This window comes from Asterias amurensis, chromosome 1, assembly GCF_032118995.1.
Source record: "Asterias amurensis chromosome 1, ASM3211899v1".
In the NCBI taxonomy this organism is placed as follows: Eukaryota; Metazoa; Echinodermata; class Asteroidea; order Forcipulatida; family Asteriidae; genus Asterias; species Asterias amurensis.
The window spans coordinates 23,018,769-23,037,908 of record NC_092648.1 but is presented as its reverse complement, the minus strand read 5'-3'; the positions used below and the strand labels follow the sequence as shown (position 1 = coordinate 23,037,908).

The window sequence follows — 19,140 nt, the reverse complement described above, 5'->3', positions numbered from 1 at the left end:
AGAAAAAAACACCATTGTCGCACGAAGCTGTGTGCTTTCAGATGCGTGATTTCGAGACTTCAAAATCAAAATCTAATTTTTAGGTCTCAAAATCATATTCAAATATTTTAGTGGAAAATTACTTCTTTCTCAAAAACTTTGTTACTTCACAGAGGGAGCCGTTATCTGCTAACAGCTATTTTGAGTAAGGAAAGAAGGAAAGGAAACAGAATAGTGCACTCTAACATTGCCCAATGTAAAACAACTTGCAATAACTCTTAAAATATAAGCAGCCCAAGTGAAACCTCAATAATGTTACTCAAATTGGAGGAAAAAATAATAATTAAATGAGGAAAGGTCCAGTATTTTTTCTCACAGTAGCCTAATTCAAAATATTTGTTTTCAATGGTTTGGTCCTTTAGGTTATTTTCACTTGACCGAAAAGAATTTTGTTTGGCAAAGCCAAAAATATATCTCTTCAAAATTATACGGAAAGCACTAGACAGCTAGACTTTTTCTAACTTAACCAGTCCTGAAATAATTAGCACCCAAGTTTCTATTCTGTCCAGCAGCGGTCTAGTGAGTATTTGTAGCCCTGATTATTTTTTTAAAAATCAAAGCATCTTCTACAGAATTTAAAAATTTAAGCAATTAAATCTTTCAATGAGTATTTGGTTGGCAGAGAACCTTTCTTGTGCATAGAAAAGTATCCCCAAAAGGAATGCAGACTAATGAGACTATACTAGCCCAAATGTTTCATTATGCGCCCTGTTTATCAAACCATTTTTTCATTAACTTGAGGATAGGGTTGCAAATTGATTGGATCAGTTTTCATGTTCAGGATTCTTTTGTTTTTAAAGGAACACGTTGCCTTGGATCGGACGAGTTGGTCTATTAAAAGCGTTTGAAACCGTTTGTTATGAAATGCATATGGTTAGAAAGATGTTTTAAAAGTAGAATATAATGATCCACACAAGTATCACTCGAAACTGCACGGTTTTCCTTTTACGTCGCGAACCATCACGGTCGGCCATTTATGTGAGTCAAAATTTTGACTCCCATAAATGGCCGACCGTGTTAGTCGACAGGGTAAAAAGAAAACCACGCAATTTTGAGGCATATTTGTGTAGATCATTGTATTCTACTTTTACAATATCTTTCTAACCATATACATTCTACAACAAACGGTTACAGAACGATTTTCAAAGACCAACTCGACCGATCCAAGGCAACGTGTTCCTTTAAAAAGTTCTTGATTTTGTTTTCTTTGTTTCTCTCCATATGTACAATATTTTTCTTTTGAAGCAGTGCTTACTTCTTTGTATTATAGCAATCTCTTTTTTTTACATTACATGAGTGGGATTATACTTGAAGAAATGATTGAAAATTGATAAGTTTACAAGTTCAAAATAAAACTATTTTTTGTTCTTTAAGTATTGAATTTATCTTCTATATTTTTCTCAAACAATGTGGTATGTTTGTTTGGAAGCAGTGCATTTGTCTTCGTATTGTATCACTCTAAGCAGGATCAATCAAATAGATCGAATGAGCACCTAAACAAAATATACAATTATACCCAATTATGTTTTGTTTTTGAATGAGAGAGAGTATCAAAATGTAGTAATGTTTCAAGTCCAATATTCATTTTTATGAAATTTGACTGAAACCCAAGTGCTCTGCCACTGCTGTTAGTAAATGAAACAAATACGACCTTTGTGTCGACATCCCTGATGAGAACCCAATCCTCTTAAAGGCAGATTCAAGTCTAGCCCTTTTAAGGGCAGACTGTCATATCTCGTGAGTCATACTAGACTTCACTTAGCCCTGTGCCAGCTTTTGTTCTCCTGCTTGCTTAGTATGTCAATGCCCTCATTGGCTGACTGTCTGAACAATGCCGACCCCCCATAGCTTGCAGCAGGCTGATGTGTTTGTCTTTGCCTCTTTATACAGTTAAACTGTGGTGAATGCATCCATTTTGTTGTTGAACAGTTATTTTCATTTCTGTTTGAAAGGACCTCTGGTTGGTTGCATTTGAGCATAATGTGTGTGTACTGTGAGAGGCACTTGGTAGAATGGGTGGCAGGATTTTGCATGAGATTAACAAAATGTTGGCCTACTGAAACTCATGATTTTTCTTACATTAGAATAAATAAGTAATGGTTTGAGTGAATTTGGTCTGTAACCTTGCATGTTAGTAATTCCTCATCCATCTTGTCTCATCGTTTGTAACTTGCATTTTATATTTATAAGGGGCCATGAATCTTAACTTCTGTCCTAACAATTTTCAAATCCAACTTCATAATTGTGTCCTACTACTCAGTCAATTGCAACGTTTCCTTTAATTTGCCTAAATTCAGGAGTGGAATGCAAGTCACTACAGCGACTGAGGCACTCACTGTGTTTCGAGACGAAATGTTGTTTTCTGTAGTTGCAGGTGTTCCAATCAAGTGCCTTTGAGATTGTCAAAGTCTGTCAATTCAAAATTCAGTCACAATCAGTCAAAGGAGACCAATTCTTGAATACTGATCAGAAAGGAGACCTGGAGTGGCTGATTTCCCCTTTTACATGCTTGTGATTCCTCAGGATTTTCCTGATTTCAGGATCTTCTTTAAACGTTCAACTTTGTGTAAAAGAAGAAAGGCAGTCACCACCAAAGGGAGACAAAAATAGTCAACATGTGTCCAAACATAGTGTAATGTTTCTGGTGATGCACTCTGGTGACACTCTTTACAGACTCACTCTTTCTGGTGAGTCTGTAAACCTCCCAAATTGTAATATCTGGGAGACTCCATACAGGTCCATAATTTTAAGGGGAAACCCAGGCCTAGAAGCAATTTTCAAGAATTGAAACGAATTTCATCCCTTTTTGTAGTCTCATTTTGGTACAACAAAATGGCTGTGCTGTTGTTATTGCGGGCTGTTCTCTGTATACACATTGGTGCAGAATGTTAATGTGAAACTGCAGTGAGAGCATTCCTCTCTACAGGTTCATGTTAGCAGCACAGTGGTATTGTCTGACCATGACTAAATAATACACCAAGGCTCATTAGTGCATTGTTGAGGGGTGACTGTGGTGTGAGTAATCATTGACATCATGCATGGTGGTTGCTGAACACTGGAGTAAAAAGAGTAGTTCCACATTTTCTGAAGAGGATAAAAATTTGATCGGTCTGAAGTAAACCGGTGCAATACTCTAAACCAGTTTGCATAAATGGGAAGCAACAGGGCTACAGGGCTTTGATTTATGAGAAAATTCCTTAAGATCTGCGGTAGCTCCAAATGTTTCCCTGACCAGAATTTATTTTAAAAGACCAGAGTTGAAATGAGAAAACAAAATCCCATACTGTTTAACATTTTAAACTTGCATTTAATTTCAACAACCACAAAGAAATGTTTATCTCATTTCTTTTACGAATGTTTATGATGAGTAACTAGGCCTACATGTATTCTTCAATTCTCAACAGAATTGAAAGAGATTGTATCCGACTGGAAGTTAACATTTGAACAATAGCACAAGACTTGTCTAGTCTACTGGACAATGAGTTTACTGGCCCGATGCAGTCCATTGAAATAACAAGCCTTGGTATATAAAACAAAATTAAAAGCACTTAAGTGTAAATGTTTACATGTACTTGTGACGGTTTATCCATAATGTGTTTTTTTTTCGGTTTGAAAGAGCACTGCTGTTCCCAAATAAAAAGTTTCATTGATTAGATCATTCTTATGAAAAATTTAAAAGGGTTGGGTCCACATGCTTGATGCCATGGGTATGTGGCTGTACACATGGAGGCACTGTACACAAATTAGTGTCGCACTGCACCAGGTTATTTTCTGCAATTTTCCTGAAGGTGGGGCTAGAAAACAACCCACCCATGCTCAAAAAGGTGACTAAAATAATACAGTCTCTGACCATATTTGCTTACTTCTCAGTTTTATGGTGACACAATCAAATAATGGATGCCTGGCAGTGAACATTGGACTTAACTTATCAAGACACAAGTCTCTCCAGTTAGTTTTTTTTCACCCAGTGGAATGAACACCTACACTGTAAATGTATGCAGCATGCAGGAGTGTGTGTCCTGTGGAGCAGTTTGCAATGCACAATGGAGCATTGTTCAGACGGTTGACCTTGTGGCACACTGTGCTTTGTATTGCAAATTGCTTCCTGTCAACATTCTGATGTGAGGGAAAACATGATTTCTTCAAAGTTGATAAATTTACAGTTTATGCAAATTTTTAAGCTGACAGTTCTCTGGGATTGTCTGTCTTTTGAAGTCTGGTTATGGTTGAATCTGAGTTTATTTTATGCTCTCATTTTCCATTTAGAGTGTTCCTGAGAATAGTTTTACTACACCATTATAAACGATAAGAGGTCCAAATCAAACAACTTTGGCTACATCTATGGCCATTGCCTGCAGTGACAAATGTTGGAAAAAATATAACTGTAACCACTTAACACAACTCTTGCTGTATGAATAATTAAACACTATTACCTCTTCTCATCACTTGACCTCTTTGAGATATTGGGTACATTATACAAAAACTATACAAGTGCTCTGTTAGATCTAAACAGATTTACCGAATCTTAATCGTGTCCTTGTAATGTGACCACCAAGCTTTTCTTAAAGAGGCTAATTTATGTTGTTTCAAAATGTCTTCAAGTTACAGCATTGATTTTAAAAGAAATTTCAGAAAGTTCAGTAAATGTCTGTTTTCCTGGAGGTTTTTTTTTTCTGGGAAGGCTTGCTGTTTGCGTTGTCCTTTATACATGGTCAACCTCTATGAACCTTGTTGTGGTTGGTAAGAATATCTTGCTTCAAGGGTTACAGACCCTTCTCAAACGATGTCAACATGTGCAGACACATTCAGACTGGACACATTCCATTACTAAAAACTATGGTTGAGCTTGGAAAAATGTCTGGATTTTTTTCTTCATATTTTGTTGATTTTATTTAAACAAAAATACATGGGCACAGCTTGTGTGGTCTGTTGCTCATGTTAGGTACCAGGCCTGGAGTAATATGGACCATACGTAGCTTGGTGCATCATCACAAGTTTCCAGATTCCAATAGACTTTCAAATTCCCAGATGGTATTGCCCTTTGCAAAGTGAAATGGCCTTGCCCTCTCCAAGATGATATTACAGGCCTAGTTACAAGTGCACTGATTGTCTTCTTCTAGAGGAGGGGGGGAGCAACACTGAGGTTTAAAACATCAACGCCACAAACAAAGGCTCTTTTCTCAGCCAAAACTCCTTCCAGAAAGGACTTTCTCATGGTCCCTTCTTTTGTTGTCACATTAAAATTCATTTTGCTTGACCATTATATGCAGCCATTTGTCTCTAAATTGTAAATTTGTACAATTAGGTAGGTAAGTAGTACATGTACCTGTTAAGATAACCGCTGTAAATTTATTTTCTTTTTCATGTTTGAACTGGTTTGTTTATTTTTCATTTATGGGGGTTAAAGTTGATGACAGTAACACACGCACTACTGTCTTTTTACTGTCTAGAAATAACCTAGATGATTATAACAAATATGTAGTTACTATCATTTACATTGTCAGTGAGCCTGGTGAAGTGAACTCTTCCTTGTATCTTCTTGTGTCCCAATACGGAGACTGTTATCTTATTGTTCAAACAAAACAATAATTTATTAATCAGAATATTTTTTAGATCAGTTTATTACAGCATAAAATTTCAGAGGGTGTAAGAATTAATTGTTTTAAATACTCCCTTAAACACATTAATAGTGAAGTAGTTCAGAACTTGCTTCAGTTTGCTGAATAGTAAAAGTTGATGAGCAACATTTGAACTGGCACATTAACATAAAGTAGATTTTCTTTCTTTGCATTGTTTAAAAAAGCAAACCAGCAAAGCCCTGCTTGCGATTGCGTGATTTGCATGGCTGTCTAGACCACCCTCCCCCACTAACAAGTAAAATGGACATCTTTAAGCAATGGACATCTTTAAGCAAGTGCTTGGTTCGTCACCTTTCTTTCTGGACATTCGTTCCAGAAGAGAGAAGAGAAGGTGTTCAATTGAGTGCCCAGCCTCAGACAATAGTCCTCACCCATGAGGAGCATCTGGCATCCTATTTCATCCCAGCAGAGCGGCATCCTTTGTTGTAATTTGCCTTCAATTAAATATTCACAGACAACAAAAGATTCAGCCAAGCTTGAGCCCTTCATATTGGTGTCAATAATCTAAACTACATGACTGCTGCATCCATGTGGAATGGGTCTGGGACTATTCTGCAAGCTGCTGATGAAAGGAGCCCACAGGGTTGAATGGGTCGTCTGGGAGGCTTTGTCTGTCGGCAGGGAGAGTGGTGTTCCTTGGATAAACAACATCGTTTTGGGGTGAAAAGTGTGAAAGACCAACTGCACAGTTGCAACTGTTTTCTTGCATGTGCCGCCTGCTCTCTCCCTGCAAATAAGTGTTGGCGGTGTAGATGTTTACTACAGAGAGCCTGGGTGGAATGTCTCACCATTTTAATATGATGTGTGGCTGCCATTATTCATTGTGATTACACCTCTAGCGAGGAAATTCTTAATTGGCTGATTCTGATTTAAAAAGAATCAATTATTGTATGCTGAAGCATGTGTGTTTTGTTGTTGATAATAAACAGAATGTTCAGAATTTCTGAATGCACTGTAGACAGATTCCAGCCATTTGGACTGGGCTTTACTTGAAGAAATGGAAGTTAAAATGAAAGTGATACTTGCTCTCCTAATTTAAAAATGCCAAGCATTAAGATGGGAATATTTAGGGTCTACAGATGATCCGTATGTTGTCTCAGAGTTAAAACAGTTGCTGTCCGTAAATCCATCAACATGTTTTTTTTTTAGAAACTAAACTCATGATGTTCATCAGTATAACAAATTAACAAGCCATAGCTTTGTAACCCTGTTCGTGGTGCCCTCTTAAAAGTGTAGCCATTTGAGAATTTCTAATGGAAGAGCCCTTTACAAAACAAAATGGCCTTGCCCTTGCTAATAATATGAACTAGGCCTGAACAGTCGTAGATACAGGCTGAAGTGACATTTGATTACATGCAACAATTGCTCAACAATTTAGACTTTCTAGATGGGATTCCCCCCCCCCCATTATCATTTCACTGGACACACCCTTGATTGACGCAGCACAGTGTAGGCCTATGTGCTTATAAAGACATAAATGATGTAATAGGTAACCATGCCAACATCAAATGGAAGCCTACATGCTTCCCTGCTAATTTCTGCTTAGGAAGTGCAATAGTTTAAAGTGGATTTGTTTTCTTCACGTCTTCACTTTTTGAACATTTATTTCATTCAATTTACACCAGTGTGGCCAACCTTGCTCTTAAAGTGATCTCAACCTTTTTGTCAATTTCTATTTCGTCCTCTGCAGTTACATCCAAATTAGCCTCATCATTTGAATTTGTCAACGAGCCAATCGGCAGGGACGCCATAGAGGGAAAGAACACAAACTTTCAATGCACCGTCGACGACGACACGAACGTTGAATTCAAATGGACACTGGACGGTGAAGATATAACCGACGATGACCGAAGAACGGTCAGCGCCGGTTTATTACAAATCACTGGAGTGGACAGAATGTTTGATCTTGGGGAGTTCCGTTGTGTTGCCACGGAAACAGTTACTGGTGAGACCAAGACGAGCAGTCCAGCCGAGTTGAATATAATATGTGAGTATCAGACAAGGGTTTTTGCTCACAAAATGTACCTTTCTTAAACAGTGGGGGGAAAAATGTGACGGGAAGGCTTTTTGAAAAGCTGATAATGTGTTTTGTTTTTGCAATATCATTAAGCTTTAATCATTTGTTTGCATTAATAATACTGTAGGTCCTTTTGGTTGGGAAGCAGTTAGCAACAGCTAATTTTATTTTCTCAGCTTTCTTTTTGATATTTTTATACTTCATGATTTTTTGTAATTATTGATGAAAAATTAGGCCTCAACTCAACACTTCTGCCATTGACGGCGTGTGTCAAAAGGACAATACTGTGACGTCGTCTGTGGGATGTTGCTTTGTTACTGTTGACAGTGCAATAAAGTGGCCTTACAAAACGGAGCTCCCACAAATGACAAAACATGAGTCATGAGTGATAAAGAAATGGGGCTTTTCGCAAATCTATTCGGAAAACTATTTTTCATATTAAAATCCATTTACTCTCAGTTAAACTCTGTTTTCATATTGATTGAACACAATTTGAAGTGAATTTCAGCAAATATCACATGTTGCCGTTTTTATTCAAGCTGGTCTCGTTCATTCTAAACATTTTAAAATTCTTTGTTCACTTTTGGAGCTGATCAGAGAAAACTGATTGAAATGTTTAGTTCTTAATCTTTTGATGTAAATGAGAAATTCCTTGAAATAAACTGATTACTGATGATAGGCCTACATTTTCTGTAGAAAACAATGAAGACATTATGTGAATCAAATAGAAGTAAATTATTAGATTGTTGTATTCCTTTTAAATCATAAAATCATAACATGATGTATATATAGTTTTGCGATTCTTAGCTGGGGCAGATAACTAAAACACTACAGTATTTATTCAAGGGCCCAGACAGGACTTAAGTGGCCCAGTTCTCTTGCATTAAACTCCTTACTCCGACCCTGCTCCACTCTGGACCCCCCTACCGACATATCTTAGCAGTAGGAGATGTATCACACACACTCGGAATCCCATAGCCCCAGAGCGTTGTGCCTGGGCCAAGAAGAGAGAATGAGTTGCTATTATGCGCTGGTATATATCAGTCTATCCTTCAAGGCTGTTTGTTATTTCATGATTTTCTCTCTTTCTCAACCTCCCTGAATTCCTGTGGAATTTACACTGCATAATAAAAAGAGACTGCCACAGGCTTGTTTGACAGACCTAACACAGTACTGGCTAGATTTGTATACAGGCTGAGAGAGTGGTGTATGGCTGTGTCATTAACAGTGTACTGTGAGGAGTGCAATGTGTTTTGGTACAGAGCATAAATAAACATTACCGCTGCTCTTTGAAGCCAGCTGCTGCATGCTCTTACTTCTTGCCAACATTTTTTTGTTCTGGCCAAATATGGAAAGTGGGAATGTTTCTTGAGTTGGAGACTCAGTTTCTCATTATGAGAATGAAGTCATTCAAATACGTTGTGGACATTAGGATTAGAAATGACAGAGTTTTATCTGAATTCATACCTTTTGTTTTAAAAAGTCTGCCTGGTAGTGGTATTGGTAAACAAATAATTCTGTATTTTTCTTTAAAAAAAATATCATTCTCTTTGGCACCAAAGTACTACAGTACCCTAAAAAATTACGGTCTCTGGAAGTTGTGGTTTAATTTTTATGAATTAATTTTGTTCTACTTTTAAATGAATGCTTAATCGACCATGGAGGTAGATCTCCTATTGCTGTAGCTTTCCTCAACCGAAGTCAATGTTGAATGACAGTCTTTGCAGTGGAAACTTGATTCTTTCACTTCGTAGTGTTACCCGGTATACAACAACAAATAGTGAATTGCTTTAAACTTCTTTAACTGTAATACTAACATTTTGAGAAGCTGTGGCTGAGAACAGTTAATCTGGCTAAGGAGGAATCCCAGACCGTCCATCTGGAACTACAGACTTCTATAAAAGGGATCAGGATTAGCAAATCCATTGTGTCTGTCAGGATAATCCTGTATAACCTTGTCTGTCGGATTAATTCCGGAGAGACCAGTGTGAGGACCAGTTTACATTCAAGTCCCTGTGACCTGCATGAGCCCTTAGGTCCTGGACCATGGACATACCAGGTCACAGGGGGAATGGAAACCATACAACCGGATTGGCCTACTTGAGATGAGATGGCATTGAACCTCCCCACCCTCCAATAAAGACAAACAACAACAATAATAAAACAGCAAACACCTCCAAACAATACACTCTTGTGGGGCAATTTACTAGAAAAAATACAGAACAAATACAGACTTTTTACAAGCGTTTGACTGTTAACAATGTTTTACCATAGAGCAACCCTGTCCTTGCTCTCGGGTTTTACACACCATGTCCCTGATATATTTCTTCTATATTGTGATTATTCAAGACAGCTTAAAGGAACACGTTGCCTTGGATCGGTCAAGTTGGTCTTTGAAAAGCGTTTTGTGGCCGTTTGTTATAAAATGCATATGGTTAGAAAGATGATGTAAAAGTAGAATACAATGATCTACACAAATATGCCTCGAAATTGCGTGGTTTTCTTTTATCCTCGTTCAATAACACGGTCGGCCATTTATGGGAGTCAAAATTTTGACTCCCATAAATGGCCGACCGTGATAGTTCGCGAGGTAAAAAGAAAACCGTGCAATTTTGAGAGAGACTTGTGTGGATCATTATATTCTACTTTTAAAACATCTTTCTAACCATATACATTTCATAACGAACGGTTTCAAACGCTTTTTATAGACCAACTCGTCCGATCCAAGGCAACGTGTTCCTTTAACATTCTGAATCATAAAGGCTTTAGTAATAGACGTTGGTATGGTGGCCTCATGGAGTGATAGGACTGGTCTTTATCAACTCAATTATCCACAGTGACAAGAGATATCTATGATGCTGTGAACCAGCAGAAACACAATATAACTGCTGTGCAAAGTTCTTAAAGGCAGGGTCTACCTTTGTTTTTGGAATCGTTTGATTATTTTATAAATCTAAATACATAATAAAGATAAATTGTGAAAACTTCATTTCAAGCGTTTTTGAGATATCACAGGAAATCTGGAGCAATTATGGCCATGTAGGAAGTATAACCCGTGGAATACACAATCTGATAGACGTTCTTGTCAGTTACGCTTCTCAGATTCAAACTTTTGCTGATAAAAAGTGATATATAACTCCATTTATGAGCCACATTACTTCAAAGTTAAATTATTTTCAATTCCCAAAGTGCTTTATACTATTGAATCTCCTTTACGTTTAAGTATTAGTAAGTTGTGATTGCCATTAATTTCAAGAGTGATTACCCAACGTATGGCATAGTATATTTTGTATTAAATATGTTGTCAAACACCAGTATCCTCGCTTGGTGCATTCCAACAAGCATAAAACAACAAACCTGTGAATATTTAGGCTCAATTGGTCATCGAAGTTGCAAGAAAATAATAAATAAGGGAAAAACACCCCTGTTGCGTAGAATTGTGTTTCCAGATTAGATGCCTGAAGAAAGGTTTCATGTCCAAATATCGAATAAAAACCCTTAGGTCTACAGAACTTTATACATTAATATAAAAAAATGAGCAATAATTGTACATGTAATGTAAAGGCCTACTAGTTCCTCAGTTGCACTGTTGATATCAATATACCCTCGGGCAGAGATTTATAAAATTCTCTGAATTATTCCAGAGATAATTTTGATAATTTCGCCCTGAGTGATGGACAGTTGAAGAAACAACGCCACACTGTTAAAGTGGAGCATGTTTTCTTAACGGAAAGTGCTCATTGATTTTCTATCATTTTCAAGACTCTTTGAATGGAATCATTGTTTTGTCCTTTTCGTGAGATCTTTTTTTTTTTTTTTTTTTTTTTAGGGAACACAATTATTTCTTGAATGACTATATTTCCTAATTAATTGTTGCGAACGGTTCACATTTGTGCATAGTGTGTTTACAATCTAGGTAGGGCCTATCTATTGTATCAATTGGTTTGGAAGGATAGATTTGTGTTCATCCACTAAAGTATTAATAAAACACCATTCTAACCAACCTGTGAAAGTTTCATCACATTTTGGTTGAAACAACAAACAGTTTATGTTGTATGCAGCAACCAAAATAAGCAGTCTGTGGTTTTAGGCTCTTCAAATAGGCTTTATACGTGTACCTGATTGTAGACTTTGACATTATTTCATTCTTTTCTCTTTCTCTTGAGGAATGCAATTTTTATTTTTATTTTAATTTTATTTATTACAATAAGGCCTTGAAATTCATTCTTCTTTCAAGGGGCACAGCAAATTTCCTCTGATAACAGAAACTTTGCAAAGGGCACCACAGCAAAAGTACATGGCACCTAGTCAAATGGGTGAGCACTGCTGAGGCCTGCACTAATCTTGCACTCTGTCCTTGAAACCACAGGTCTCATTTACAGAACTTTTATAATGTCTGAACAATTGTTGTTGACAGCATAAATCATTTACTAACCATATTTGACACTAAATGATGACCTTAGCAGATTGGAGGGTCAAAAGCCAATAGGAAACATGATAAACATTTGGGCAAAGATCAGTGTATGGAGTTATTTCAAGTGTTCAAACCAGACCATTAAACATCACTGAATACTGTACCCCTTGATTAATGGCATGGGTCGATTTCACAAAGATAGTCAAAATTTTCGACTAGTACTAGGAGTTATTAAAAACTTTTAAAAAGGCTAGTCCTAAGTTAGAGTTAGCCTACATGTAACTCAAGATAAGACTAGTCTTAATGAAGTGAACGCTTTTAAAAAAAACACCCTAGGGTGCTTTTCATTCAATTGTACGTTTGCAATTTCCTTGTCAGGTTGGATTTAAAATCAAGGACAAAATAACATTTTCTTTTGTGAAGTGAAAGATGGGCATTTTTTGAAACGGCTAACCAAGATAAAGGAGCAGTTATTTTTCACTTTAATATTGAAAAATGTTCTGATATTTAGTGATACTACTCCACTGTGGTTTAGAGAAATCCATTGATCCACTCCTTACAGTCTGCACTGTTATTAACCTTTGTGTGAATCACAGGCTATGTGGAGGGGGTCACCGTTTCACAGTTCAAAGCTAAAAACCATCAATCATCCCATATGGTCCTTGATGTTTATACCTTCAAACTGGTTACAATACTCTCATAAATCCCTTCACTCAAGAATTCAAAGGCCGCTAGTCCCTGAAGGGGGCTTCATTCTTAACCGCAGCCTTTTTAGAACAAGAAATCATTCTGCAAGTGTTTTCTATTGTTTGGCATACAGTGTGATTTTGCAGATCGGTGTGTGTTGAGAATAACTGGTACTGGTTCGATCAAGTAGGCATCAGTAAATTCGTGGAAATCTTCTTGCCAAGTTTTAAAATTGTAGATTTGTAATCTTACCCTTCACTCACTGATTTAGTTTCATTAAGTACAATTATTTCCTTTCACAAAAATATCTTCTTAATCTTTAGAAATGAAAGCTAACAATAATCAGAAATTACAAGGGTCTCTTCTTTGTGTGTTAATCAGGGACTATTATTATTTTTATTGTGAGAATTAGAAAAGAATATTATAATATATTATAATATAATCTGAATGATCACAGCAAAAGATGGGGGAAGAATATTAAGGAGATCGTCATATTAACAAATATTTTGGCCCCCCTACGCTTTGTGTCGCCCAACATTAACACTGTAAGTGAAAGCTCAATTTGTCATTGGAGTCGAGAGAAAAACAGTGAAAGACCACATTATGTTTTCACTGTTTTCAAAAATGAAGTGTTAAACATGTGAGATAAAAACGTAATGTTTCACTCATTACTCGAAACCACATGGCATTTCAGATAAAACTATCTTTTAAGGGAATTTTTCACACCATAACCATCTTTACACCATGTATGTAATATGCAAATCTGTGAACATTTCTTTGTTCAATCTCACTAAATCTTGTACCTTTACATTCAGAAGAAGTAAAAGCCATTTCCATTGGAACTTGAATTTTTAATCTTTGGAATGGTTGTTGTGCAGCATCATGCCAACAAAATGAGGGTCTGTCTCACCCCAACTCATGAAGAACACTCCTTCACGATTCCAACTTGGTGCGTTCCTTTGGGCAATTGTAGAGCTCAATTACATGTTTTATTTGTATAGGCACAGCAGTGGTCCCCGACAAGTCTGACATCCAGCCAGACATTACAACATGGACAAGTTATTTCACACAGTCATGAATGCTGGTATAAATGTTTGAAAATGTGAGTGGATCAAGACCTTTGTGCCTTGTCAGCCATGACTTACAGCATGGTGTGTACATGTGTATTCCTACCTCCCTGGTACAATGTATGGGCCTACATGTACAATCGTATCATTGAAATACAAATGTATTGTGATTCATCAGTTTTATGCAAATTTTTACGAGATAAGTGACCTTTCACACAAAACAAATTTCCTGGAAAAATTTATTTGAACTTTTTGCACTTTAATTTATTTATCCTTGCATAATGACATCACACTTGCCAATGGTGCATTCACTGAGGCAAAGGGAGGCTTATCGTTGGACGATATGCGTTATTGGTGCATAAAAACCTCATTAGGGGGATTTAGATAATAATAGGACTCGGAAATTCTTCAAGAATTTCCTGGGGTTTTGTTTCCTTGGAATTGGCTCAGTAGTGTGAAAAGAACTACTGTTTGTTTCGTAAACTTGCGAGACAATAAACCACCACATTAAAACCTCGATACATCTACATTCTAAAATTAGTTCTGTATCCATAGGTGGCCAGATTGTCTAGGCTGGCACCAAGAGTAGTGAAATAAACCCACTCCCTGATAAAACAAATATCCAGCCCCCAGCAAGCCTGAGGTGTCTGTCCATCAACAACGTAGGTAATATTGAACATACAGTGTTGAGATGTCATCTGTTCACAGTGGAAATGGCAACATCCCCTTCCGTCCACTCTGTAGTAGACAGTCTGCATCAAGCTTTAACACATCCCACAGATTGGATGTATTGATAGACGAATCATGGAGGAAAACAATATAAATGTAAAGACTCCTTACTTTGGGCCTCATAATCAAAATCTCGGATGTTATCATCATGGCGTATCTTTCTTATTTTCAAGTTAGTTCAGAAAGATTATCGGGTTGACGGATGACAAAAGTTTGCTGGAAGCGTGATGCGTTGCATGCTGCGCACATCCATGGCAGTGTTAATTTACATGGCCTACATGATTCAAAATCCTGTGTTTTTATTTTTGTTATCTGGAATATTTAATTAAATTGACAGCTGCTGGACAATGTAGGATTGTAGGTTAAATCTTGTCATCAAAGCAAGCTTGTTGTGGTGGTCAAATGCTTAAAGTCATCTGTCGTAGAATGCAATCGTGCTGTGAGTGAACATGCCCAAACCCAACTTTGGATTTTTTTTTCCTGTGCTTTTTTTGTTTAGCTTTTAGTCCGAAACCACATCAAACCCAGCAAAATCTCACAGCAAAATTGTGGGTTTTGTTTTTTTCGGGATCAGGCCTACCACCATAAACAAGTGCAGCAGTTTGGTTGCCGAGTTCTTCTAAGCATAGATTAGTTAGGTGTTGATAAATGATGAGGGGCTTTTTAACTTTGTGCGAAAGTGCCTTGCAGTTGCCCATTAACCCCCTGTTCATCAGGACTTACATAGTTATACATACCCAAAACTATCTCAGCTATTTAGGAGTATGTAGCACCATACAACTATGTTGTTATGACTATGAGTAAGGACTGATCCGTGTAATTAGCTAGCCCCAGTGGTCCTGGGGTGGATTTCACAGTTAGGACTAGTCTTATCTCGAGTTAGGACCAGTTACTCGTCCTAACTTAGGACTATCCATGCAATTTGTATATCTCCTAGGATTAGTCCTAAGTTAGGACTAGTCCTAACTCTTCATCAAATCGATCCCAGGTTGTTTTATACATATGCTAAAATGCTTACATGACAAACATAAATAAAGCGATTTGTCAGTATTTCAAATGTAAAAACATTCTACAAGAAAATGTTTCATACGGAGATAAAACGATATTCCACTGAAAGTACACAAAGCCCCTCTTTAGACGAGGGACGGTACAATGAACCACACATCTTAGAGAAGTTACTTCACCAGACTAGATGTCATTCTCAATAGAACTTGATGTGTGGACAGAATCTTAACTGAATTGCCAGATAGTGAGGCAAAGCCATCATCACAGTACAATGAAGTCATTTCAAACTTAGATTTTGTTTTCTGTTTACTCCTGTGAAAGTACATCGGGGGGGGGGGGGGGGGGTAGGCCCCCTACTTGTTGTTAGCCGATGGTTTTAAACTTCAGTCAAATTTCTTAATTGATTATGAAGATGCTCGATCAAGATTTTTGTTTTCTGTTTACTCCTGTGAAAGTACAACAGGGGTAGGCCCCCTACTTCTTGTTAGCCGATGGTTTCAAACTTCAGTCAAATTTCTTAATTGATTATGAAGATGCTCGATCAATCTTTTGGCTGATTCGACTCAAACATTTCGAATTTGACATGGTTATTTTCAATAGCTTTTATTTAGAGTATTGCATTAGACAAAATGCAAATGAAATGGGTAGTTTATTAAAAAATAAAAAATGAGTTTTCGGGATCCTGATATTATCTCATGTCCACCAGTTGATTACTATTTGATGAACAATTTTGCAAGTTATTTTATGAATTGTCCAAGATATATTGTGAAAGTTTTTGCTTGGTCTTCCATTTTCAAAACCGCATCATTGTGTCAAAAATTCAGAGGAAAAAGAAATGTTGTTGGCATGACTCGACCCATGCAGCTTTTATGGAGTTGATTTATAGTCATACATAAAAAGAGGAACCAAACGGCAATTTAAGGTGAACAATGTTCTTTTGCAGAGCCCACAGACATTTAATGGGCCCTACTGAGCTACAAAACTACATGCAGTCTAGACAACTCTCTCTCTCTCTCTCTCTCACAAATCCCTACATTGTCCTCACCTTTTCTGGTCCATTTACATCGTGTGATTGTGGTGGGATTTCCAACCATGGATACTCTGATCGGTGGTCCATAGCAGACTGGGTTTTTGTTGTTGTCAGGACTAGAGATCATAGCACCAGTCGAGCTCAACAAATCTCCCCCTTTGAGTTTGACACCCCTCAATGCCAGCTTTGAATAAGTAGTTTTGGACCTCCTTCTGGTAGAGGCAAGGAAGCGTTGGGTTCATAGATCAAGGACTCTGAGATTTTCTTGAAATCCTTCTTTAGGTGTTGAAGAGGGGTCCCTTATTGACTGCAGACGATGGCCGACTGTGACTTTTCTTTTTATGCCACAAAGTGGTACCCCAAGTTTCTCAGACAGTTGGCATTCTTTTCATTCAATTTGGTTTGTACATTTCTTGCAGTATTTGTGCTTGTAACATGTTTGGGTTGATCAAAGAAATAATTAACCAGAGCGGGATTTGAACCAAAAACCTTCGGATTGACGTGCTTGCACTCTACCACTGAGCTGTCTAGCCTATTTTGTCAAAATGATTGTTCGGGGTGACAGTAAGAAGCAATGCAAATTGTAACCAAAAGAGGTGCCGTGTTCAAAAAAAAAAAATTAAAGACCGAATTTCATGCTGAATTTACATTTTGCCAGGGATCACACCCAAGTTTACAGTACATCCACTATTCAATGGATGCTTTTGGTACATCTTTCATGCATAGATTCATCCAGTATACCACCATGACCACAAATGATAAGTGTTTTGTTGACCAACCTCTAAAATTTGATTTCAAATGAAATTCCTGCTAATAAATTAGGAGAGTATAACCCATGGTATAACATAGTCCTCAATAAACACACATTTGCATTGCCTTCTGAGCGACTGATTGCTGTGCAGCTTGCTCGATTACATGTTAACACAGTAAACTAACTCTCCACCTGTCTGTCTGCACAGACAATCAGGTTGTTTGCATCAGTTGTTATCCCTGGTTGAGGAAATACAGCAAGATGGTCAAAATCGAAATTGGGGATTGAACCCCAAGATTAACAAGGCATATAATATAGCCTGATTTGTAGTATAAACAGCACTAGCAAGTACAAAGACTCATGCGCAATCTTGAGCTGTTGTTGAAATTATAATACGTTGTCCAAGTTCTCCCACAGTTCTTACAGAACAAATTCTTGCAGAACAAATCCTGGGGTGAATTGTCCGTGTTCAATACCTCACCCTATTGTACACCATCACCACGGCCATCAGCTGGCATAGGAATTCATTTACGTTGTGTGTGGAAGCTGTACAATGTTTTACTGTAACAACTGATTTTTTTTTAATTATCAAATTTTCAGTTCTTGTTATTGACAGCTATATCATAATGTTTTTAACTATAAAACCAGTTGCTTTATAATATTCTGCGAAAAAGAGTAACGTTGTATGTTGTATGAACTGCTAGATGTGTTCAAGAGACATTCCTTGTACATCTCGAATTGAGAATGCTCTGCATGAACATCCTGAGGTAAAAGTGTATTCACTTTTGACAAAATTTGTAGAATTATTCAGTGAATCTTATTGCCGGAGGTTTGACAATTCAGAGCATACAGCTGTGAATGTGACATGTAAAGGATCTGGCCACATCTGGCAGATCAACCCAAGACGTGCACAGTCAAGTTGTGTCTGCTGGCCCCAAGTCCAATCGCATATTTCTGGACCATCTGAAATTCCCATCGGATTTGGGAGAGGATTTGTTGGGCAACTTCTACTTCTGGAAATTGGAGAGCCAGTACTGTCTCTCTTTTCTGGTGCATGTTGGATGGGTAGTCATGAATGATTTATCACTGGCATGCTTTGCCACATGCATGCAAGAGATGTAGTCGGTACCTCATCAGTCGCCATGCTACATTTTAATTGGGTAGCGGTGATATTATAGAAACGAGCCGCTATCTTTATTTCCAATCTGAGAGAGAAAGTGCTTTGTGAGTCATCCAGACTATATGCATTGATGGTTTAGGCCTATAACAAAGGCATAGGATTTGTATGCCCGGATTCCCATTAGTAGATACTTCACTGGCCACAGTGAATGGTTCATGTAAATGAACAATTTAAGGATTAATAATGATTTCTGTTCAAAGACGGGAACTCTGGAATTGGAGCGGGAGTTTAACAAGCTACAGAGAGATTGTAATCAGTCTTTACGCCATGTTTACAGAGATTGTCTACGTCCTGCTTGTTACCCATCAAAATCAAACGGCATGATTGTTTTGTTTGATTCTTAGGATTGCTAGCCTGGTTTTTCATCTTAGAGAGAGCATGGCCATTTTCATTTCGCAAAGGGCAGTTCTATTATGAAATCCTTAATGTCTATGGGAAACTTTCGAAGGGACACTAAGACAGGGGCAACAGAGGCCTTGTGTAATGATGGGACTGACATTAAACTTGGGCCTTGATATACATGCAAGCCATGGCCTCTGTTGCTCCTGATTTTAGCCTTGGTGCCACACCAGAAGTTTTCCA

General features: G+C 37.6%; 1 protein-coding gene across 1 annotated transcript in view; it reads left to right on the top strand.

Annotated features, from left to right (window-relative positions):
* LOC139954327 (inactive tyrosine-protein kinase 7-like) overlaps nt 1–19,140 on the top strand; it is a 58,524-nt gene that overhangs the window by 2,309 nt on the left and 37,075 nt on the right. Inside the window, exon 2 of the mRNA XM_071954084.1 lies at nt 7,369–7,665. Coding sequence (XP_071810185.1) covers nt 7,369–7,665 — 297 coding nt within the window. The remainder of the gene's footprint in view (nt 1–7,368; nt 7,666–19,140) is intronic.